Source organism: Dermacentor silvarum, chromosome 1 (assembly GCF_013339745.2).
Source record: "Dermacentor silvarum isolate Dsil-2018 chromosome 1, BIME_Dsil_1.4, whole genome shotgun sequence".
Classification (NCBI taxonomy): domain Eukaryota; kingdom Metazoa; phylum Arthropoda; class Arachnida; order Ixodida; family Ixodidae; genus Dermacentor; species Dermacentor silvarum.
Window position 1 is genome coordinate 165,591,495 of NC_051154.1, and position 21,013 is coordinate 165,612,507.

Sequence of the window (21,013 nt, forward strand, 5' to 3'; positions counted from 1 at the left end):
TATGTGTACCAAGTGCAGGTTCTGCGGGGCGGAGACTGAGACGCAAGAGCATCTCATCCTTCGATGCGCTGGCCTGCAGACTGCTGCGGCAGAGGACACAGATCTCCCTCGGGCGCTTGGTTTCCACACGCTCGAGGCGGATGATGGAAATCACACCGTGAATGGACGCAACGTCGGCCGGAACTGCGTTGTGGTGGCCACCAAAAAGCGACTGAGTGATGGACCAGTGTCAATGCCTCCTCCAGTGTGCGTCGGATGTGACTCCAGATTGCATACTGACCTACCAAGTGCGAATTTTCTTTCTTTCTTTTTCTTCCTTATTTATTTATTTATTTATTTATTTATTTATTTATTTATTTATTTATTTATTTATTTAGACCCTCCAGGCCAGGACATTGCATGTGTCCACCCGTTACAAAGGGGCTGGCCGCCACTACATCATCATCATCTAAAGTCCCTATATAGGAAAAGTACCGCCATCTACTCTCTCCTCCGCCGACTCCTCTCCTAAAACGCTTGTTTTATAGGATAGGATAGGAATAAACTTTATTTGTCCAACGGTTATTGCTGTTGGTGCCCGGGGCTAGGCTGCCAGGGGTCCATCGCTGGAGGAAAATCTTCTAAAATCCCTGCAATGGCCCTGGCCTGCTAGACGGCCCACTCCTGGTCTTCGGGTGCCTCGCTGAGGAGGGCGGCTTGCCATCTCTCAGCGAGGCGCCCCACTTCAGAGGGCCCTGCTATTGTCTTCCCCCTTCCTTTATGTAATTCTTCCTCATGGCGTTGGCATTCCCAAAGCACATGGCCCATATCAGCCCGTTCGTGCTCGCACCACGGGCAGCCGGGCCACGGGTGCAGCGCGGGCCACAGGCGGTGCAGGTGGGAGGGGTTGGTGAAAGTGCCCGTCTGCAATCGCCTCAGGTCGCCTGGGACCTGTTCCAGCCACCCGTGGGGTTGTGGATATTTCTTTCGTTCCTTCCTGTAGTGGCCAAGCACACCTCGGTACGTGGCCGGAAACTCCTCGACATCGCGGTCGGCATCCCCGTGGTCCCCAGCTCCGTCCGCCGCGATTTTCGCCTCCTCAAAAATTCTTGCTCCGTGACGCCGGGTATGGTACCCCGGGACACAGGGGGCACTTTCGATCCCGATCGAATTCTCTCTCGCGATTGACCCCCCTAATTCCGAGCAATCTTTTCTTTGGCTCAACTACTGTAGCTCAACGTTGCGACAAGAACTTTATGGATAATATTCTTTGCAAACATTTTGTGGATCCCAGTCAAAATTATGAGGCCAGCATATGCAACACACTTCAATTTGACTTCAACCACAAGGGGAGGTGTTTCACTAATATAGTTATAAACGTAATATGCCAGGCTAATAATATAAAGCGCTGGTTGTAAAAATGCGCATGCCAGAGAAACAAAAACGAAACTGTAGTATATAGCTCGAGCCTCGTTGGCAACCTGCCGCGTGCTCCCGTCATGCTCCCGTCTCCCGTGCTGCGCAAATGAATTCGGTGCTGCTGCTGTAGTCTCCAGCAAAAAATTTGCACGAACTCCAACCTTAGACGGCCTCAAAATAGAGGACATACCTAATTTTAAATGTGGTGACTTCTGCAAAGGTCTCTCCATGTCAAGCCTAGGGGCTGACATGTTTGGAACGAAAGCTTTGGCAGTGATGAGGTACGTAAACACGGCATATAGGAATACTTTCGCTTTTGCAGAGTACGTCCAGATTTGCACTGGATCACCTAGCTTTCTGCGTTCTCTTGAAGTCTATTAACTTTAACTATTCTTAGAGTGGGGTGATGACATTAATGTGAAATCGTCTTTATTCCATGTGTCGTTTTCGACATCAGCGTTAAGCTTGCATGTGCGATAAATTCACGTTTTGTTAACTTTCGCCATGTCCTTACGTGTTATTATAACCAGCTTTGTAATCGTTGTGGGCCATCAACATCGGATCGGCGTTAATCGAAGTTGAAGCCTTTCAGGAACACAAGTTTCATGTTTTGCATTCGTACTACCGGCGTGACGCGTTTGTGTAGAGCTTTCTTTCTTTTTGAAATTCGTTTTGAACTGCGTTGGTTTGTTCTCCCCGCAAAGTCGCCTTGCCCATTGTCTTGCTGCACCAGATCTGATTGATTGTGGCCTTAAACGTGTTACACTGAATGTGTGGATACATTGAAGCTATTTAAAGCGGCAATAACAAAGATCATGTTTTCGGTGTCGGCGCGTCTATTTCGCACCGCGCGATAGGCACGCCATTTGAATGGCCGAGTTGTGTGTGTATTACCACGCCGGAATTAAATGCGAACGGTAAGAAACTAGAGCGCAGCGCTTCTTACGTTTAAATACCTCAAATTGCAATCTGCGATCCTTGCTTATTTTAGTGCTATATGTCCTTTAGCTCCAAAATGTTTGTGATCACATCAATGTCGCACACTTGTGAATGTTGAAAGGAATTATATTTATCCTGATTGCAGCGCAGTAAGCACACGGGGCAGCTGCGGACTCGCGACATCATTATTTGAAACCTCAAAAAAATTTATGTATGCATCTTACTTTGTTGCCCAGACGTCAACAGTACAAGCAACAAACAGCTACACCCGTGCATGGTCAGTTCTGCGTCTGGGTTCCAAAGTAAGGTATATATATTTCTGTGTGCTTTAAATCAAATTGAGTTGCAATTCATCACTGTTCCTGGATGCTTCAAGTCATCCTGTGTGGTGTGCTGTAATAAAATGAATGTCAGTTAACTTAACCCAATTGTCAGCTTTGTCTTCTGGTTTGTTTTTACTTGTGTTTGCGTTTCATTTCGGCGTCGTAGTACCTATGGGCTTCCATTTCAGCCGGTAGCAACAAGGAATACATTTTGGCGAGTATTACTATGTGATCATAGGTCACGTGGCATAAGATGAACAATGCAATAGTATACACCAAAAATTTATCAGGAATGCACCCCTTGAGTGCCGCTTAATTATTTTCTGGCTATGCCTTTGGAGACTGATAGTTCGTTTTAACATGCTGCCGAACAGAAACATCAAAATTCGTTTGCAGAAAACTACATTCAATATGTAGCATGAAGACTGCATTTTCAATTTTCGTTGCATTTGTCAATTTTTGTCACTGTTGGGAGTCTCAAAAAACTGAATTGAAGGTATTGTAAAAACTTGCCTCAGTCATGTTGCACTTGCCAAATTGGAAAATGCAAATTAGCACGTTGGCTCATTTAGCTATTTTTTTACAGTAGCAGTGAAAGCTGGGCAGACTATTCTGGATTGTCTTATTTTTCAATGCCAACTGCTACATTGCTTTACAAAGGCGTCAAACTTTAGCACATGCTTAGAGTTGCTCATTGTTCTTATTTTCCAGTAATATGAATGCAATTCTGTTCTTGTTGCCTCTCTATTGCATTCATTCATTTGGGTTTCAGTAAGGTAAGTACAAGGCACTATATGAAATGCTTTTTGCCACGTGGAGTTATGACCCTGTGCAATAACTTGGCTAGTGATTTGATATTTTCAGTTTCAGCATAGCCTGTGCAGATAGTAACATTTTTTATTGGATTTACCAAACATAGTACCTGGAAGTTCCAGCAGTAGCTCAAGGTGCCTGGTTAGCCAGCCTGCTTTCAAAGCTGATGAATGTTCAACCAAGTGCAGTGGTAGTGGGCATTCCCCGCCTTAGCAGTCATTGCTTAAAAAATCTATACGTGTTCAGAAAAAAAGTGTGAAGAAAAAGAAAAAAAATAGAAGCTTGTGAATTGCAAGGTGTTAACATCAAAGAATTTTGGTGTGATTAGTGACGTATACCTTTTCATTACCATTATGGAGCAACTGTTTCCCCATGGCTAACGTAAATTGAAGAAAAATTCACATATATTTTTTTTTTCTAGCATGGTGAAACTTTTGAAACAGTTCAAAAATGTTCACAAAGCCAATATTTTGTATATTTCATATACTACATTAGCTCTAGACTATGTGTCTGCCTGTCTGCTATTAGTTTTGTGTTTTGTTTTTAAATTGAAATTGACATTTATTCAAATGTGACGTTTTACACACTCAGGAGGAGGGCAAAAGGTGACAATGCCTGATTGGGTCCTCTCTCCTATCATTTGGAAACATGGCCGTGATTTTGTAGTGATGCCTTTTTTGATGCTATTCCTTTTCGTGCTTTTCATGCTTAATTAGCGTTCAGAACAACGTACTGCTTGCGATCAGCCGGCTGTAAACGGTGGATGATAAGAGTGGCATAGAAAAGTGAGTGCAAGGTATTGCTACGAAATTAGCAGCCCAGATCTATGAAAAGGCTATGCCTGCTTTAAGGTAGAAGAAAATTGCAGTGTTTGTGTGCCGTGAAGCTGAATTCTGCTGGGAATGTACTAATGCTAATATCGAAAAACAAATGTTCAGAACCAGTTGGTTATATGGTTATAAGTAGCAGATGGAGCTCGTAGCAGACTAGCCATACGTGGGATGTTTCTTTTAAAAAATCTGGACTTCCCTTGGGTGTCTTTTATTTCAGGTGTGATTATTCAAAGTATACCTGTAGGATGTAGTTTGTGCCACTGGGGAAGTGCTGTTGTTGATTGTGGCATGCACGATGCAGCATATCTAGTAGCATGAATTGTCACCAGAATGTTGTACCAGAATGTTGTATGTTACCTTTCAAGGTTCAAGGTTGCCCAGTGGTAGTTAATTTCTGTCATGGTGGTGTCACTGCAACAGACACAATGAGACATTGATTTAACATCATAGTTGCATCATATTTAACTGATGCTCAAGTAACATTTGAGTAACAAAAACTGCTTTTTATCTGCAGTGAAGCTTTTAATATGACTACATGCAGTGGAGAACTTTTCACCGTATTGTGGCTCTGTCGGCAATTATTAAATTTGTATTAATTTGTGCTCTTTCCTATGGTTTCGAGGTGACTAAATATTCACTGTTTGCAAACTACTGGGTGTGTTGAGTAAAACGTTGTAGCATTGAGGAATGAACTGTGCTTAGGAGGAACATGCTGGAAAAGTTTTGAAGGTTGCAGATGGGGGTATTGGGAGCACTGTAGAATGTTTCTAAGTTGCCCTTTGGAGCCTTTAAAGCACTCTTTTGAGCAAATGATTAAGTTGTAGTGTTGCTGTAAGCAAATTGTTTTACATTTCTGCTTTTAACTTTGCACACATATATAGGGGAGACCCTTTAGGCCTATAGAGCCATTGAAAGTACGTTTTTAAGTTCAGGAGTATTCATTTGAGAGCATTAATTGGATGTGGTCATACATTCAATTTTGCTGGCAATGGTGCAATAACTGTGGCTCAACACAGTGTAGAATTGAAAAATATCTCCATGGGAACCAGAAATGACACTTTACCGAGAAAAATCTCTGAGGCTATAAGGACGACTGTGCCAGGAGCCATGGCCTCTTTTGTCTCAAACTCAGCTTCACTGGAGTTTGTGTTGTGGTTGTGTAATGTCACACAAGTCTGCTATGGTTCTTGGTGTTGTATAAAGTCAGCAGTAGACAAAACTAGCGGCTTCATCGCATCTGTAGATGTATATCCCTGCCTGAATACACTTGAAAAGAGCAGACGCTCACTCAATCAAATGTTGCATGCATGTGTTTGGCATGTGTGGTAAATTTCCCCTCTTGTTGACACACAATGCTGTGCTCCAGTAGCAGGGTGCACAAATCAGGATTCTTGAAGGTTTACTGCAACAACATTTTCTCTTTGGTTATATTGGCTAGAAATTGTCCAGTTCTTGTCCAGTAATTGTCCAATTCTTGCATTAATAGTCATCAAATAGTATCTAAGCAGACGACACATACACCTGGTAGTTAGCGGATATGATGAAAATCCCAGACAGCGCTCTATCTCAGAGATCTATGCCATGGAGCCACGCTGATTCTGGTTCTGTCACTTCCGGCGAGTGGTGATAGTAACATTTTTTTTTTTTCAGTTTTGCTTTTAGAATATTAACATCTATTTTTGTGAGATTTTCGTGACACATCCACTCATATTTCAGTCATAAAATTTTGTGTGGAGCCTGCAAAATGATGAGGCTTTACGAGGCTAAATATAAAGTATAAATAACCTTTTTTTCTATACTGTCTGAAAATACGCATTAGGCGTGTGTAAATAGTGATTTCTGAGACCGAATCGTATACGAATCGTATACTGCCACAAGCGAATCGAATATCGAATACGTTTTTAATAGTTTTTGAATAACACATAATCGTTATCACAGTTAATATAAAACAATGTTCACATCCCATTATTCTTAAAGTCAGCAAATTTCTGTGATTACATAGTACGTTATGAAGCATTATTAAAAGCACAAATGGAGCATTATGAACAAACAAGTAGTTTTTTCACATGCACAGGGCTTTTCAGAGAGTGACAATGATTGCTGTACAGCGTGTAAAGTATGGCGGCCTAAGTGGTGTAGCCAGCTCCACTACACAAGTTCTCAAAGTTTTATTGCGATAGCAATTATATGGGCACTCCAGGCCCATTTCTGCCATCGTCATGAGGTTCCGCATAGAGTCCAAATGCGATCAAATTGTCTCCGTGCGTCGTATGCTGTATGTGTGAGTGAAAACGTGCGAGGGTGAGCCGGCGATCGCGGCTCACCTTCGCATGCTTTCTAGCACGCAAGGGAGGAAAACGGGAAGGAAGCGCCCTGTCTTCCGTTGCGCGCAATGCTCCGGGGGGAGGGTAAGGAGGGGGGGGGGGGTTCTGCTCCAGACGGCCCGGGGAGAGGGGGCGCGTTCTACTCCGGGGGTGGCCACGCGCGTGCGCCCGGGCCGCTGTATCTTGTAAGCCATCTGCAACGGGGACATAGTCCGCCATGCGTTTTCGTGACTTAGTTCGCGTCAATGCGAGATGCAGCACGAAGGTCAGTTCGCTCGCTGCAGCTGCCATGCTTCCTCACCCCAGCGTTCTGACAGTGAGTTTCCGGGGTCATCGAGTGAGATGTGTTCATGTTTGCTTGTGCGTGAGTGACACCATGCTTGTTAATTTAGTTTGTATGCCTATGTTTACAAGTTTGTACGGCTGATAAAACTACTATCCTTACTTCATATAGCTGTCACTAAATTGCGGTTGTGATTGATGCTTTGCCTTTCAGGCGAAGCTGCGACTTTTTTTATGTCTATACTATGCCCATGTGGGTGAAAATTTACCGTACTTCTTCACCAATTTTATGTTCATTTGGGCTTAGTTGACATTTGGAAATATTCGAAATGTATTAAAAAAATATTTGCATTTACCGATAGTGACTATTCGATTCGTTATTTTAAAGATTCGAATATTTGCAAACCCCTAATACACATATTTAGTGATCCAAAATTTTGTTGCAGTTGAAGTTCAATTTCGCCATAGTAATGCAGAATGCCATGCACACTTGACTAGAGGAAATGATAGGGTTTTGTTATAGCTGGAAAACTGAAAGACTGAAGCTAGGCACATCTCTTGGCACCAAATCTAGACCAAAGTATTTTTCTATGTTCGGCAACTGCAGTGTATGGCTTAACATTTTCTTTGTGTGGCTTACAAGCACAGCAATAAATCTGAATTTTTATAAATGCCTCTGTGCATTTGAGAATGTTTCTATAACTTTGTTGAATGCCATGCAACGAAATAAAGCAATCGCAACATTTCATTAACCTTGTGGCAATGATTTCTGTGACTGTGGCTACACCTAATTAAGGATTTTTGTTTGCTAAGCTAGTATTTGGCAAGTTTCCATTTTGATGAGTTGATGAGCAATGGTATAACAAAGACTGCTGCTGAACATTTGGACAAAGGGACTTGTCTTTATCAGTGCCTTTCGACAAGCCCCCTGTCGAAAAGTAGGCTTCAGCGGCATTCCTTCTTTGACTACTGCTCATCACTTCAAGCCTCCATCTTCCTATGAACTTCTGTCTTGTTTGCATTTTGATGAGTTTGTGATTAAATTGAACTAAATAATTTTGTTTAAATATGTTCTTTTCTAACGCTTCTTTTTCATTGCCTCATAATGTAGGGAACAAGCACGACCACAGTATTGCTACCAGGTACAAGATTTCACCATGCCGCTCCCGAAACAGTTGGAAGATTTGCACATGACATGCAACATAAACCATCCCCGTGAAGCTCTGGCCGTTGCAGTCCATGTGCTCATGACTGAAGTTGGGTTTGAGCTAGAAGTAAGCATTTCACTATAATTTGCGTGATTTTCTTCTTCATGTTCTTTTTTTTATTTTGCTATTTTGACTGCGTTGCTATTCTGTTTTGACTTACCAAGCAAGAGCAATGCTATGATTTTAAGCAAGAACCATAACAGCTGAAATTTTGATGTCTGTACTTAACAAACACCCGGCGCGGTGGCTGTCAGCTAAGGCATTGCATTGCTGAGCACCAGATCGCGGGATCGAATCCCGGCCACGGCGGCCATATTTCGATGGAGGCGAAATGCAAAAACGCCCGTGTGCTTGCGTTGTAGTGCACATTAAAGAAGCCCAGGTGGTCAAAATTAATCCGGAGCCCTCCACTATGGCGTGCCCCATAATCATAACTGGTTTTGGCATGTAAAACCCCAGAAAGAAGTATTTAACAAAATGTAAAAAGAGCAGAGTGATTTTTTCAGAAAGAATTTGGTATGGCTACACTTTGGAACTTAGAATAGTTGTTGGGACATCAATAATCTCGGTGTCTAATGTACAGCATCTGCATGGCTTGAATTGAAAGCAACTTCAGATATTAATTGTCAGAACAAAAATATATTTACATTCAAAATGATTGATAGTCATCACTGCTACTGGCAGTTCCATCATTGTGTTAGTTTATATATAAATATAGCGGGTGTTTCAGCGAGCACTCAAAAAATTTTGAAGGTTGCCTGTGGCAGATAGCACAAGAGATGCAGGCGGGCCTGCATCCCTTGACCTGGTGATCTTGCCGCCGCGGGCGTGACCTTTCCCCCTCCCTTCATTCAAACCTGATCCCGCCGCGTACGAACGGTCAGTGCTGCCGTCCATCATGAACAAACAACAAAGCAAAATCACGCAGTTTTTTACCGTAAAATAAATGTTTTGGGTGAGCTCTGCCGTCTGTTACCCTTTTGCTTACTTACCCTAAGCGTTTATTTTTCTAATTTTCGTGCCAAACCTGCATATGACGAAATCCTCTTTATAACGAAGTTTTTCGGGAATTTGTCAATTTTGTTATATCCAGGTTTAACTCTAGCATATTTTTCTGTGTTTAACATGCATTCGCATAAAACCCACACCCCCAATAACAACACCCCAGAAATAAAGAAAAGAAAGGTCTCCGCGTATATATCACAGAAATAACTGCACACAGCAATGTTCAAATCTTCATAAAAACAGTCTTGCGGATGCACGACTCTTCCACGTCGTACCTTCAGCGAGTGCACTGTTCCCCACCTCTTTGAAGACGCCGATAAGCTTCGGCTACGCTTTAAATTACTGGAGTTCTGGTTTGCCGGCGCCGCATGCACTATTTTCCAACTGCTAACACAGCGAAAACGCAAAATGGCAATCTGAAAAGAGGAGAATGGGCGACCATGAAAGAAGGTACAGAGAGCTTCAACATGCTTTTGTGGCATTCCCTAGGAGGCTAAGGAGATAACAAGCTTTATAGACAGCGGAGAACTTTGTTTTGAGGTCTGGCTTCATGTCAGTGCAGCGCACTTTGCTGTGAAGTAACACATGAAGCCAAAATTTTGCCTTTAATCTGCATCCTGACTTTACTGGTAATTTTCGGAATTTTCAGTTCAGGGGGGGGGGGGGGGTTATATGTACAAAAATATGGTACTTGCGTGCACTCTGCATCGCTGTGTGTATGCACCCATGCGATCGGTGTTATCACGCGAGATCAGGGCATTGGCTTGCTGACTGTAAAGTGTACTAGAATTCTAGTATACTATACTGACTGTAGTCCGTCTTTGCACTTTAGCACTTTCCAGCACCTGTAGGTGGCATGGCGGAAATTCAAAATGGCGGGGATAGCAGTGATGGAGGTCAACCTCACGTGCAACCTTGTCGCATGCGATAAAGGTTGAAGTTTGTGATGGAACCAAGGCCATAAGAATCAGTACATTTCTTGTTGTGTTTTCTAATATCTATCTCTGTAATGTTCGAAAATAGGCACCCAGCAGTTAGTCGGACGCTGAGCACGGTATTGCTCAGGGATGAGTGAAGCTAGCGCTGGCAGCCATGCTAGCTGCTACCTGAAACAAGTCGCGTCAATTCACAATGAAAGACATGTATCACTGGGTCACTTTAGTTGTGCAATGCTTTTTAAGAAGCCTAAAATTACAAGGAAGCAGGGATCAATTTCACAAAACATGTTGCTCCTAAGTGCTGATAGGTCAGTATCACGACTGACTGGAATCTGCAGGTACGAATGGTTCTATCGTAAGTACTTTTTTGGAATATGGGCCCAGTTTTTTTAGTGCCAACTAAAAAGATGCGTACGAGACAGTCAGCTGTGCCAGTGGGCGTTGCCTTGACCGTCAGTGTGTGCTATAGTGTTTTCGCATGCTGTAGGCCGATTTTGCGAAAGGGTGACGCTTTCGGGTCACATTTTTTTTTTAACAAACTTCTTTCGGCTAAATTTTATATTTCTGTTGGAACAGCATTCTTCTTGTGGGGTCTCACACGTGCTCTTGGGACAAAGGAACGACAACACAGTAGTGCAAACAATCAAAAGAGCATTTATTGCACCTTTCATACACTAATACACACTAGCCGAATTACTACCAATAGAACATTCACATGGGCGCGCGACAAGTCAAGGAAGTCCAACTCACCGCGACGGGATAGCAAGCGAATATGTTCGTCCCATGCTATGACACCATCGCCTAGTTGTTCACGTGTACGGTCACGTGAACGGTGGCGCGTTCGAACGATCCGTGTTCGTCCATACCGGTGTCCTGCTCTTAGCCTCGCGAGACGGTCCCGCGAAGTGGGCCGGCACACGCGCGAAGCGTTCGTGCGTGTTCGTCGCCGATCCCAAGCCAAAGATGAAGCGCCTTCGACCTTTTTCTCCCAAGTCACCCCGCCGTTCGGTGGCGTTAGCATCGCGACACTCGCGCCATCTCTCGCAACACGCCGCAACCACGACGAACCTTTGTTCGCGACGCGCGCGTTGATAGACCGTGTGGCATGTTTCGCCGGAGTATGTGTAGTGATTTAAGGTTGGGGGGGATGTGGGGATGCGCGACTCTCGTGCATCCCCACATTCTTCAGCTGCATTCACTTGAATCTGAACCCTATATGAACAGTAGAAATACTAAATGCCGCCGCAACATTCAAAACACTAGTCAAAGTGACCCCAGAAATGTTTTCGAAATATTCATTACCCACAACCTTTTCATTGCTTACATTCTTCCTCCAATCTGCAGCTTTATCGCCCACAACTTTACTACCTTTGGAAAATTGCGCAAGCTTATCTTCACCAATATTCCACGATGTTTGCATTGTGGTACAGTGAACATGTGGGTATTTTTCGTCCGTCGATCGTTTGTTGCCATCACGAAAAGCGCACTGTAATCCGCTACTATGGCCGTCAGTCTAGCCTTTGCGTCTTATCTCACACTCTATCGCCGATAGAGCCTATGAGTGTCAACATATTGATGACGAGCTTCCTATGACGGCTTGTCACCACCCACTCTGCCAGCCGCACTGCTTAGACTGCTAGGCCTAACCAGCGCTCTTTTGTCGGCAATCGGCAACCAAAGTTGTGATTTCATTCCAATTGACACAATGGCAACCTTGTTCATGGCCACCGTGTTTGCAGGATCGCGCACACAGTTCGTGCCCGAAATGCTGTGCTGCGTTTGTAATTTCGGTTATTATACTAGTGCTAGGGGTAAGTGGCGGTGCCGCAGGTAAGTCAGAAAAATCGGGCTTCTGAAAAATTTCTCGGTCTCTGTTTCTGACATTTTTGTTTCTAAATAAATATTTTTAAACACCTGAAAAGAAGAATTTGCTTGGCAGTAACCAATGTTGAGTTCGATACTATATTTTGGATTTTAATGCGATAGCTTTAAGGGCCCTGTGTTGCAGAAAATGCGGTGCGTGTGTCGGAGTCGGCGGTGTTTCCGTTGGAGAAAATTTATATTTAGGTATATGTATGTACCACGCCTTGCAATATGACATGTGGTATGTGCGGGTTATATTGCCACACCATTCTATCACTAAAGTTGCTCGTACCTTGTCGTACATTCTTGACAAAGTTATTTCTTGGAATTTTGAGAATGACAGCCTGCAAACAAATGTGGTGAAATAAAACACCAACAGTGCATGCCTTTTAGGTCACATCTTCTCAGTCTGAAATATTAAAAGTGTGAAACAATAACATCACGGATTGAAGTGCTGCGCCAATTGCGCCATCTTGCGCCAAACCACCGAGCTGCGTCAGCTTGCGCCAAAACAAGTAACTTCTAATGAAGTCGCTTAATTTTGCAGGATGTTCGTGTTCAGTGGCAACCACACAGCCATGTCTTGGCTAGAATTTAGCCCTAGAAGCCAAGCTAAAGCAATCCGTTTCGGCGTAGGTGTCCTTAGAGTGGGGGTATATTTGGTGGCGCATTGTAACTTGGCATAGGAAAACGAAAATCCTTTGTGCTGTACAATGCATTACGAATGTTCTATATGTCTAAATGCGTTTGCATTATATGCAGATCAGCTAAAGATAAATTGAACTGACACTCTTTTTATGGGGCTGTCAGGAAATAAAATCGCGCTCTCAGCTCAATGAATAAGTCATACGGTCTGTAGTTATACATTTTAGGGCTCGCTTGTACGCACTATTGGTAAATCTGCGTCAGTTAATAGCGAACACCATGCGTGTACCGTCGAAATATATTTCACACGTGTGCGACATCTGGTTATTGGGATGGTGCGCTGACAAACGAGCTATTTGGTTTCGTGGAACATTTTGACCAGAAATATCCAATGGCAACCGTAATCATAGCTCAGATTTGCACTCTATATTCTGCACAACCACACCATACAAAGTCAGACTTTTGAGGCCGCAAAACGCAGACCGAGGATGTAAAGTTTCGGTTTTAGTCTACTGTAGCGGCCAAATGGTGGTCCTAAAGGGTCGGAGAATACCCGAACAATAGAAATTGCGTTCGTGGCAATGATGTTCTCGACGCGACTTGTGCAGATCATGTTTGAAAATTTTAAGAAACCATTGTTTGCCATTCCAAATATCGGTCACCGTTTTACATTGACTTTATTGGGCAGCCCTAATAATCGAGCTTGTTCAATATATTAGTCGGTGATGCTGATCGGAAAGCTACTGAACATGTTTTTTTTCCCGTTATTCTTTTAATAAATGTCAAAGATTTTTATTTTTTCCTCACAAAGTTATGTGAAATACTGGAAAACATGCAATCACCAACAAAGTAACTTCGCATTTATTCTGTGGTACTCTGCTATGCCAATTGAATGTCACCATGATTGTCACCAATGCCAATGAAAAAAAAAAAAAAGAAAGAAAGAAAAGCCTATCATCATACAATGGATGCTGTTTGCATAAATCCCTTGGTTCTTTTTTTCTTGCCTACGTTTAGTTGGCATGTCCGGTAAGGAACTAAATTGTGATTTCCGAGGAACGCATGTGGGTTTCCTTTGTCGGGTGTATGACATTTTTTTCCTTTAGTGAACATTCCTCCACCTTGCGGGCTTCCTCAGAACTGATTCGCCGTAACCTAATAGTGTTCTGAAAAGTCAAATGAAGAACATCTTGATTTGTCTGTATTTCACTCATTTGAGCCGTACCTAGCATGCTCCAAAACGAACAGTTCCTGCTCCAAACCTGCTCCAATGTGCCAAATTTGCTGCTCCCAGAACTGCTCCAAAACTCCCTTGGACGCTTCCATCTCTGTAACAGAAACCTGAAAATGGTGCCATTTTTTTGGCACGGCTGTGCACTACCTCTGTGATCGGCCCATGCAAGAGGCCGCGTTTCTACCAGAAAGCTCACCTTCGTGCATTGCGTTCACCGCCAGCGTTTCCCCGTAAACATTACGGTTACATAAACTGCAGTTGCCAGGAAGCGTGAGAAGCTGTCAAGGATCATTGGATGCTATTGTATTCCACTCTTAAAGGCAAAGCTTAACTGTCCTTCAAGTTTTTGTAATACTCCATTATAATTAAGCATGGCCAGACAAATTTTATATTTACTTTGTTATAGCCGTGTTCGTTATTTTGAGGTTTGACTGTATACTTTCCTTTTCCTAGAATAGCGACAAGACGCTGTTCATGACTTGATGAGAATGCCTGCCATATGCGTTCTAGCCCATTTCTATTCATCTAGAGCAGGGGTTCTCAAGCATGTTGGCCCCAGGGAACCCTGCTAAGCTTCATCAAGTGCCAAGGAATCCCCCCCCCCCCCTTCCAGTAAAGATGCTAGGCGTAGCACGCAACATGTTTGGGGCCAACGGTGAGGGTGTACAAGCTACAGTATAGACCACTTATAACGTAAGCGTTTATAGTGCAGAACTGGCTACAACGCGGCCTTTTCCGACTCCCGTTTACCCTCCAATAGAACTCCATGTATACGCATACCGCTTGCAGTGGAGTCGCGTGAGACAAAATACTGGTTATAATGCGGCTTTCGCGGGAAAATCTCGCCGACAAGGGCGGCAGCGAGCACGCTTCTCAACAAGGTGCGTGCTCCGGGCCGGCGTATGCATTATTCAATGCAATCAAACTGTCGTTAATTTGGACTTATTTGGCCGCACCTCGGTTAATTCGGACTACTTTCTGAGCTCCGTGAGCGAGGAGCGCCGCAAATGTGCGGCGCAAAAGAGCAAAATTGGTGCTAGCGTCCAACCGAAACGAAGCGGCGGAGCCATCAGTTGAAATCGTACGTGAATGACAGCAACGCCAGAACGCTTCGAGCCTATTTGTGTCTTTAAAGCCTGTATTCTTGCATTTACTGCTGCGCATAACACTGCGTTGGCCGCAGGCTTTCGTAACTGCGTAGTTGTCATCCACGATCGCGTCGATAGTGGCCGCGGTTGTGGCAAACAGTAGTTTCGTGTTTACTCGGTACGCACGTCGTCCGCGTGCCTAAAAAACCTTGTAGTCGCCATCGATGTTCGCATAGATAGCGACCGCGGTTTCGACTGCCCCCCCCCCCAAGGTGATGCAGCGAATGGTAGATAATTCGTCCAGACTCGGTGCATGTGTCGGGCGCGTGCCTTCTGCACCGCAAAGTCGCCGTTCATAATCGCGTTGATAGCGGTCATGGTTTTTTCCGCAGCGGTTGCGGCAAACAGTTGTTTCGTTTTGACTCGGTGCAAAGCTGTCGAGCTTGAAAAGCAGCGGCTACATCACGATCATGTTTTCGCCAGATCACTGGCGAACACGTAATCGCGATGTGCGTGCGATAGTACAAAGCGTGTCTACATGCTTGGTCTACATGTTTTGCATACGTGCAGGGCTTGAAAATCGTTGTTTTGGTTATAGTGCGGTACCGCTTATAGTGCAGATATTCGCGACTCCGGCGACTTACGTTATAAGCGGTCTACACTCTATTTTGATGGCGACGTGCAATTCACGTGGTGCAAACTGGATGCAATCGTCATGACGCAAGACAAGATAGCATCGCAACCAAGGCATGACCAAGCCACACAACAAAAATGAACTTATATACTTCGTTACAGCTGAAAACTTGGTTAATTCGGCCATTTTTTTTTTTTTTGTCCCGTGAAATCCGAATTCACGAGGTTTAACAGTATGCAAAGTAGAGCCAGCACTAATTCTAAGACCTCTTGTGATGAAAGGTTATAAATCTCCCTGTGCAATATGCACTGAAAACTTATTCTTTTTATATAAAGAATGAGTTTTCAGTGCATATCGCACAGGGGGACATTTAATTAGTTATACTTAGAATTGGAATTAGTGCCGGCTCTACTTTGCGTACTGTTACACCTTGTTAATTCGGATTTCATGGGAATGGAAAAAAAAATGTCCGAACTAACTGAATGTTGAATTATCGCGGGAATAAAGAATATAACAAATGCCTACTACGTCAACCCGCTTTTATTTACTGAATGAATCTGCAAATCCTCTTTCTATTTTGCACAAAAGCAGTTCGTAAACCGCAATTCTCATCATCTCGTATCTGATTAGCGCTCGCAGCGGCGAAGGCCTTGCGACCTCCTTTGAAGCACGGCCGCTACGCGCTTCTTCATCTGAGGCACGCTTTTGACTACCGCGCGCACATACATTAATTTTAGATGCGTAAGCATTTGTATGCTTACTCAATGAGAAAACAGTTTGTGCGTCAGTCTGTCCATCTGTCTCTCACGTTAGACAATCGCTTTCAAGATAGAGCCCGCAGCAACGTGACATGTTACCTTCGCGCCGCCTGGCACTTCAGCGCAAACAAAGCGGCGAAAGCACAACGTGTGAAGTTAGCATCAGTCGGCACTGTCTGTCCGCTTCGCATATCGCTTTCAAAATATGGTCCGCGCCGCCGTGCCAGAGTACATTTTATCGGTCCGTGCCGCCGCCGGAGTCCTTTGATCACAGTTCATAATGGTTCGGCATGGGTGGACAAGGAGCTAAAGAGTGATAACGGCTTATGATGATTGGAACGTCATCAGCGCACATGGCACCGCCACCTGCAGTACTTTGCTTGCGCTATCAATGCACCTTGCGCCACCGTCTACACCAGTTCGTGACGCCGCAGCGCTGCCGTTTGTACTGGTCGGATCAAGTGCATTAACACTGATAATGACACCAGACCGCGTGGAGATGAGCAAGTGGCACAATGCTTACGCATACGTAGAGAACTCCCAGAGGAGTTTCTGCTTGACATTTTTTAGCCATTGAGCTGGTCGCCAACAAATTCTAGATGGTGCGCTTCATCCTGAACATTTCTGCACTGAGTCAAAGCGAAACTACTGTTTGCCCCAACCGGTGTGGTACGAAACTGTGGCCGCTATTGACGGTGACCTTGTAGTTCTGAAGGCAGGCGGCCAACGCACGCACCAAGACAAAATGAAACTACCGTTTGCAGCAACAAATACGGACAAAGCCGCGGTCGCTATCGTCGTGATCATGGATGGCGACTACACATTTTTGAAGGCACGTGGCCGACGTGTGCACCGAGTCAAAAGGAAACTACTGTTTGCCGCAACCACTGCAGACGAAAGCGTGGTGGGTGCTGACACGATCATGGATGGCTACTGCGCAATTATGAAGGCACGTGACCAGTCGCCAACGCGGTGTTATGAGCGGCGATATATAAAGGCTTTAAAGGCACAATTAGGCACGAACCATTCCGGTGTTGCTGTCACATACGATTTTCGCTGATGACTGTAGCGACACGGACTTGGCGAGCGCTGAACCAGGGAATATTTATCAGTGGCTCGCAGAACGTGCTCGCAGAACCCAGGGTCGAACCCCTGGGTTCCACGGAACCCACTTTGAGTACCCATGGTCTAGAGATTTCTTCCTCATGATCTGGGTCCTCTGCGGCTTCTTGGCTTAGCCAAAAAAATAAAAAATTGGGGGTTCTATGTGGCAAAACCACAATACAATTATCAGGCACATCATAGTGAAAGACTCCAGATTAATTTTGACAGATTAATATTGACCACCCAGTAATCTTTAATGTGCATCCAATGCATGGCACATGGGTGCTTTTGCGTTTTGCCCCCATCGAAATGCAGCCGCTGCAGCCGGGATTTGATCGCATGACCTTGTCCTAGTGCTTGGCTTAGTTGAGCATACTTCTTCACAGCTTCGAGAGACTGACTACTGATTCTTTACTGCAAGTCCGGTACAGTCGACTTCCATTAATTCAAACCTGATGGGACTGACAAAATTGATGGAATTATCCGGTGGGTCGAATTAAGCAAGATATAGAAAAAAATGGCAAAACACACTGCTGATTCATTCAGCAGTATTTGCTTGATTCTAACACGCCTCTGAATCAAGCGCATGCCCACATTCTGTGTGCCCAACGTAGAAAAGTAACATAGAAATGACATTAATGTTCCTAAACAAAGTAGAAAGCTAATGTTCACCTGATTTATTTGCAAGAAAAACGGGCAAGGGTATAAGATATGTGTTGCACAATGGCGGCCAGTTTTTTTTAAAAGTCAGCTTCGCCGTAATACATCAGTATCATGCGGTAAAGCATAGGAACGCAGCACAGGCAATTTGTGGCTCAATCTTCCTTTAAAAAAAAAAAGAAAAAAAGTCAGGCGTCACACTCGGACATTGTGAGCTACCGTTTTGCTTGAAAATCTTCCCAGGGCTGGCTGAAAATAAGTGTTTTTTGCAGGAGATGGCGTGTGTTCACAACTTCACTGTTCTCTAAGTTCCGCCAAGAGAGAGATTTCCATTAAGGGTTGCTTTTGGTGTCTGTCACATGCATGCTGACTGCTCAAGTTTGAATAATCCGGCTAAGCCCAATTTCAGGTTTGAAATAACTAAAAGTTGCACTCATAGAAATGCATGGGCGCCGGCCGGGGCCTTCAATGGGGATCGAATTAATCGAAAAATCGAATTAATAATGGTCTGCTGTACTAGAAATATCCTCATTAGCCATTAAATATACACACCCAAGACACATAGCCAAGCTGTAAATATTTTAGTTTACAATAGTTAGATGCACTATGTGATCGTTCATGTGCCAATTAACACTGTGCTTTATCAGCAGGGGTCCACACCTCATGTGATGTGGCATGTACAGTGGAATACAGCGGTTCCCGTGGTACGATCTTCACGGGAACCGGAAAATAAAGCGTATCATCTGAAAATCGTATTATCCAACGTATTATCCAACCAAATCGTATTATCGGGAAAAGAAAAAAAAAATTTATTATCCTGGAAAACGTATTATGCAGAATCGTATCGAGATTCCACTGTAACATGATATGACATAACTGTACACATAATCTCCTTCATGCCTGTACATGTCTGTCCTTATAGGAACCCGCCGTGGTTGCTTAGTGGCTATGGTGTTGGGCTGCTAAACAAGAGGTCGCGCGATCAAGTCCCGGCCACAGCGGCCGCATTTCGATGGGGGCGAAATGCGAAAACACCCATGCACTTCAATTAAAGTGCACATTAAAGAACCCCAGGTGGTCCAAATTATTCCGGAGTCCCCCTCTACAGCGTGCTTCATAATCAGGTCGTGGTTTTGACACGTAAAACCCCATAATTAAATTTATTATCCCTATGGGGCTGTCTAAGTGCCATTGCCATAGCAGCCTGAACTCACAGGTTCAGGCTGCAGCTCGGTGCACTTTATCTCGGTGCACTACAGCTTAGCTCTGAAATAGAAAACATAGCTTACATTGTGGCACTGTGTTCGAATCACACCCAAGAGGACCAAGGTTATTTATTTGTTAGCAGCAGTAGCTGCAGCAGACACCAGATGCCAAGAATGCCCAATTCCACATGTGTTGCTGTTGCGGTATGAGGTTATTGGGTTTTACTGCATTTTCAAAGGCATTCCAGACTGGCATAGAGGTGTTCGTACTGTAAGCATGAAAACTATTTTAAAACTGATATTTTGTTGATTCAGTAACTGTTTGCAGTATTGATTGATGATCTGGCAGTGAAATTCGCAACAATCAAGATGATAAACTTTTTGTGCTCTTTTTTTATGAGAAGCTGTACGGGCAGCATCATGTTTAAAACTGGACTGTGGCAGGCACTTGGCCCATGTACTGAAGTCAGCTACATTCAGCATTTCCATAGTATTCTTGAGCGTGGCTGTCTCAGTCCAAAAAGCAGGTTTCTGGGGCAGCATGAAAAGGTCCATTTTTTGGTTATGTACGAGGGCGAATCAGAAAGTCTTTGCCCCTACTTTTTATTAACCAAAATAGGGCACATACAGGTAATTACAAATATACATACTATTCTACGTACCTTACACTATTTTTCCAGATAGTCCTCACACCGGTTCAGACGTTTGTCCCATCACAGCACTAAATTTGTGATGCCCCTGTGGTAGAATTCGTCCGGCTGACTGAGGAACCATCGTCGGACTACTGTCGTGGCTTCACGGCCTTTTGCGAACTCACACCACCACCACCTCACCCTTCTCAAAGCAAGACACTTTTTCCCATATGTGGGCTGCATTTCCTTGTGAATTTTGATGGGTGTTCATCTCTTGCTCCATAGCAAACGAATCACAGTTCTTTGCTCATACGCCGTGGACGTGTGAAGCTCAACCGCCATCTTCAACAACTGAGAGGAACGCCGTGCCCCGAAGTTACCGGCAGATAAGGCCGGACCAGTCCAAGAAAGGCCCACCGCTGGGAATGGATATGTTGACTTCGCATTTACAGCTGTAATTTGGCTAAAAAAAAAGTAGCAGCAAAGACTTTCTGATTCGCCCTCGTATTTTTGGAAACCATTCTGCATATAATAGCTGCCAGATCCAAGTTCGTGCTCCCAATGTGCATTATATCATTTTTAGAACACTAATGCACTGTATGTGATACATTGCATTAGTGTGCATTAAAAGACTGACAGCTGGTGTTTATGGTATGTAACTTTCTTCAGTGCAATGCAAAGTGTGCTGTCCAGGGTGCCCAGTCCAGCAGAAATTATGTGGAAAATGTCATGGTATATCCTTAAAAGAATTCTTCATTCTGTAGTCATGATATTAAGTAGCCCTGTGCTGGAAACGGCATCAGGGGAGCATGATAGCAATAGTATGCCGGCATAAAAGCGAAACCAACACTTGTGACCCCAGCCATAAGAAACTAATCTTTGTTTACCAAGGTGATCTTCATGTATCTCATGCTTTCAGAACTGTTAATTGTTTCTACGGTAATTTACATGTGTTTATTCAATTTCCTGTCGGCCTTTTATTCTCTGACCATTTCCAAGCCTAACCAAGATCTACCAGTAGTGTACCTCTGGCTAGGGTCTGGCAGTGCAAACACCCTTTTATGAATGGAGTACTAATTAAGGCACGAATTGAAGGGGTTTTGTAACTCACATGGAGACCACAGACC

At 44.1% G+C, this 21,013-nt stretch overlaps 1 protein-coding gene across 4 annotated transcripts in view; it reads left to right on the plus strand.

Annotated features, from left to right (window-relative positions):
- Positions 1–1,470: 1,470 nt before the first annotated feature.
- Positions 1,471–21,013, plus strand: part of LOC119436368 (F-box only protein 7-like) — a 56,070-nt gene continuing 36,527 nt past the window's right edge. The window contains exons 1-3 of one of the 4 annotated variants that reach the window (XM_037703187.2): positions 1,471–1,679; positions 2,574–2,639; positions 8,024–8,186. In XM_037703187.2, the coding sequence (XP_037559115.1) occupies positions 1,627–1,679; positions 2,574–2,639; positions 8,024–8,186 (282 nt within the window). In that variant the 5' untranslated portion in view covers positions 1,471–1,626. Of the gene's footprint in view, positions 1,680–2,573; positions 2,645–8,023; positions 8,187–21,013 lie in introns of all 4 variants that reach the window. The other 3 variants (XM_037703186.2, XM_049657205.1, XM_037703188.2) reach the window with 3 other exon arrangements.